The 2,197-nt window shown below is 47.1% G+C and overlaps 1 protein-coding gene across 1 annotated transcript in view; it reads left to right on the forward strand.

Annotated features, from left to right (window-relative positions):
* The window catches only part of camk1da (calcium/calmodulin-dependent protein kinase 1Da), a 104,795-nt gene extending 102,866 nt beyond the window's left edge, over positions 1–1,929 (forward strand). The window contains exon 11 of the mRNA XM_085769454.1: positions 1,281–1,929. Coding sequence (XP_085625580.1) covers positions 1,281–1,405 — 125 coding nt within the window. The 3' untranslated portion in view covers positions 1,406–1,929. The remainder of the gene's footprint in view (positions 1–1,280) is intronic.
* Positions 1,930–2,197: the final 268 nt, after the last annotated feature.

Below are 2,197 nucleotides of genomic sequence, written 5' to 3' on the forward strand. Positions count from 1 at the left end.
ACCTCAACCAGAACTGTACCAACTACATATGGCTTATAGCTGGGCCCCATAGGGCATTCAGTACCAGTACTCATAGTAATCATGTGGCTTTATATTCACATTATTCCTCAGATAAAAAGAAAGATAATTTTATATAAAATCTAAACCATATGTAACGTTTTTCAGATGGTACAAGCAGATACTTTAGTCAAACAATTTTAATTATCTTAAAGTTATTGAATCATATTACATAAACCAAAGTGACCAAGAAACAGAGAGACATTTGCAGTTAAAAAAAAGACGTCACTGCAGAGTGGTCCTGGTCTTGAGAAAAAATCCTGAGTCCAGCTTTACCGAGATCGAGTAAAAATATAGTTGATTCCAAAATGAGGTCAAGACCTTGAAAATGTGGTCTACAGTACTACAACACTACAACACTACAGCGTTGTGACAAGGCCGGTCCTAATTGGAAGGCTTCTCCGAATGTGGCCGACAAAACCGGCTTTCTCTTGCCTGTTCTAGGAAGATGCACCGCGCCCATCCTTCGTGGCCTCCCGTATCCAAAGATAATTCGCGTGCCGTTAATTATTAGCCACTTAGCATGCTAGCTATCAGAACATTGAGGCAGCCCCGTGCCGTAGCCATGGTAGTCCCACTTTGCAGCCGGCTTGGAGGCGTGGTTGCCCTCTGAACAGGGCTTTGCTCTAGGACGTCGATTGCATTTGGACGGAGGCTAGACCGTCCCATTTCCAACGGTTGAAGCAGCCAGCGGAGGTGTCTCCAAAGCCACTGCCTCCATAGACTCTAATAGGCCGCGTCCTCCAAAGGATCCAGCCCCTGAATTGGGATACAAATAATTGGTGTTTAGAGAGCGGTGTGTTTTTGTGTGAATCAAAATATAAACAGTGCATTTATCTGCTGTGCACTGCAAGTGTCAGTCTGTTCAACTAACTAGCTTACTAGCTTCTTTTGAGGTGAATTTTAGCCTTAGACCTTTAGCGTCAAGTGCATATTTTTGATTTTAAAATCAAATTAGCTTGAACCAGCTGAAGTTGAGACATGGAGCCATTATTAGCCTAATTGAAAAACTAGCTTAAAATCTGCCCTCCAAATTTATCTTCTTAGCTCAACAGCTAAAATCAGGCTCTATTAAATACTGCTAATTTGAAGCGATGGGTCTGTTATCACTGTAAACTGTGATAACAGACAGACTGACAGGTGGAGCAGGAGAGCAAAATGAACATTTGAATTCTATATATCATGGCACACTGCTGGTTTAACAGCTAAGCGGTTCCTCTCAGGTGTCGCCACACCAGCCACGCCCTGCAGCCTGGCGTCCGCAGCCTCCTCCCCCGCCGCGGGCACAGAGCTGAGCCGACCACACCCCTCGGCGGTGCCGGCCCCGGTGCTCACGGAGACCAAGTGACGCCAGGTCCCGCGGGGAACCAGCTGGGAGGCCACGGCACTGTGAGGCGGAGAGAGACAGAGGACAACAGGAGAGGAAGAGGAGCGTCCTTCCTTCTTCTCCGCCCCGCCCTCTCTCTCTTCACTGTGCTTCCTCTTGGATGCCACGCCCCCCTCTCCAGCCAGTTCCTCGCCTGCTCCCGGGAGAGCAGAGGACTTTACCCTCCACCCCCCCCACCCCCCCCGCCTCCAGCACCAAACTGTATGCCCACCACCCGCCCACCAGAAGACGACAGCAGCAGCACGGCCTCTGGTTCAGGATGTCCACGAGGCCGGCTGTGATTGGTTGCTATTGAATGATAAAGGGGTGTTAGTGTGGAGGGGGCTGGTGGCTTCATACTCTTCACTGTCAGAAAACATCAACTTCCCTCTTGAATCTGGTCCTTCCTGCACCACTTTACTCTGCTTTTTTTTCCAACTTAGGTTTGACTGTTGGCAACTGGATTGTTTTCTTTTTCTTAATACTGTTGCTGTGTGACTGCACACCCATCATTGTCAAACTGATAGTGCTGCTTTGGTATGATGACTGTAAATGACGGAGAACATTAGAATCCCTCTGTCTCATCTAGGGATATCACGATTAGCCAACTAGCTTTCACAATTAACTGTGGTATTAAACGGCACGGTTTATAAACAGTCCCTTTTACTGTCGGGTTCAGCTTTCACGTAACGTAGCATTATACAGATTATACAGAAACCAAACATGTCTCAAAGACTTTTTTGATGGATAGTTTTGCAGTTTGTGTGCAAAGAT

The sequence above is a fragment of the Trachurus japonicus genome, chromosome 23 (genome assembly GCF_045865225.1).
Source record: "Trachurus japonicus isolate A0001 chromosome 23, Traja_1.0".
In the NCBI taxonomy this organism is placed as follows: domain Eukaryota; kingdom Metazoa; phylum Chordata; class Actinopteri; order Carangiformes; family Carangidae; genus Trachurus; species Trachurus japonicus.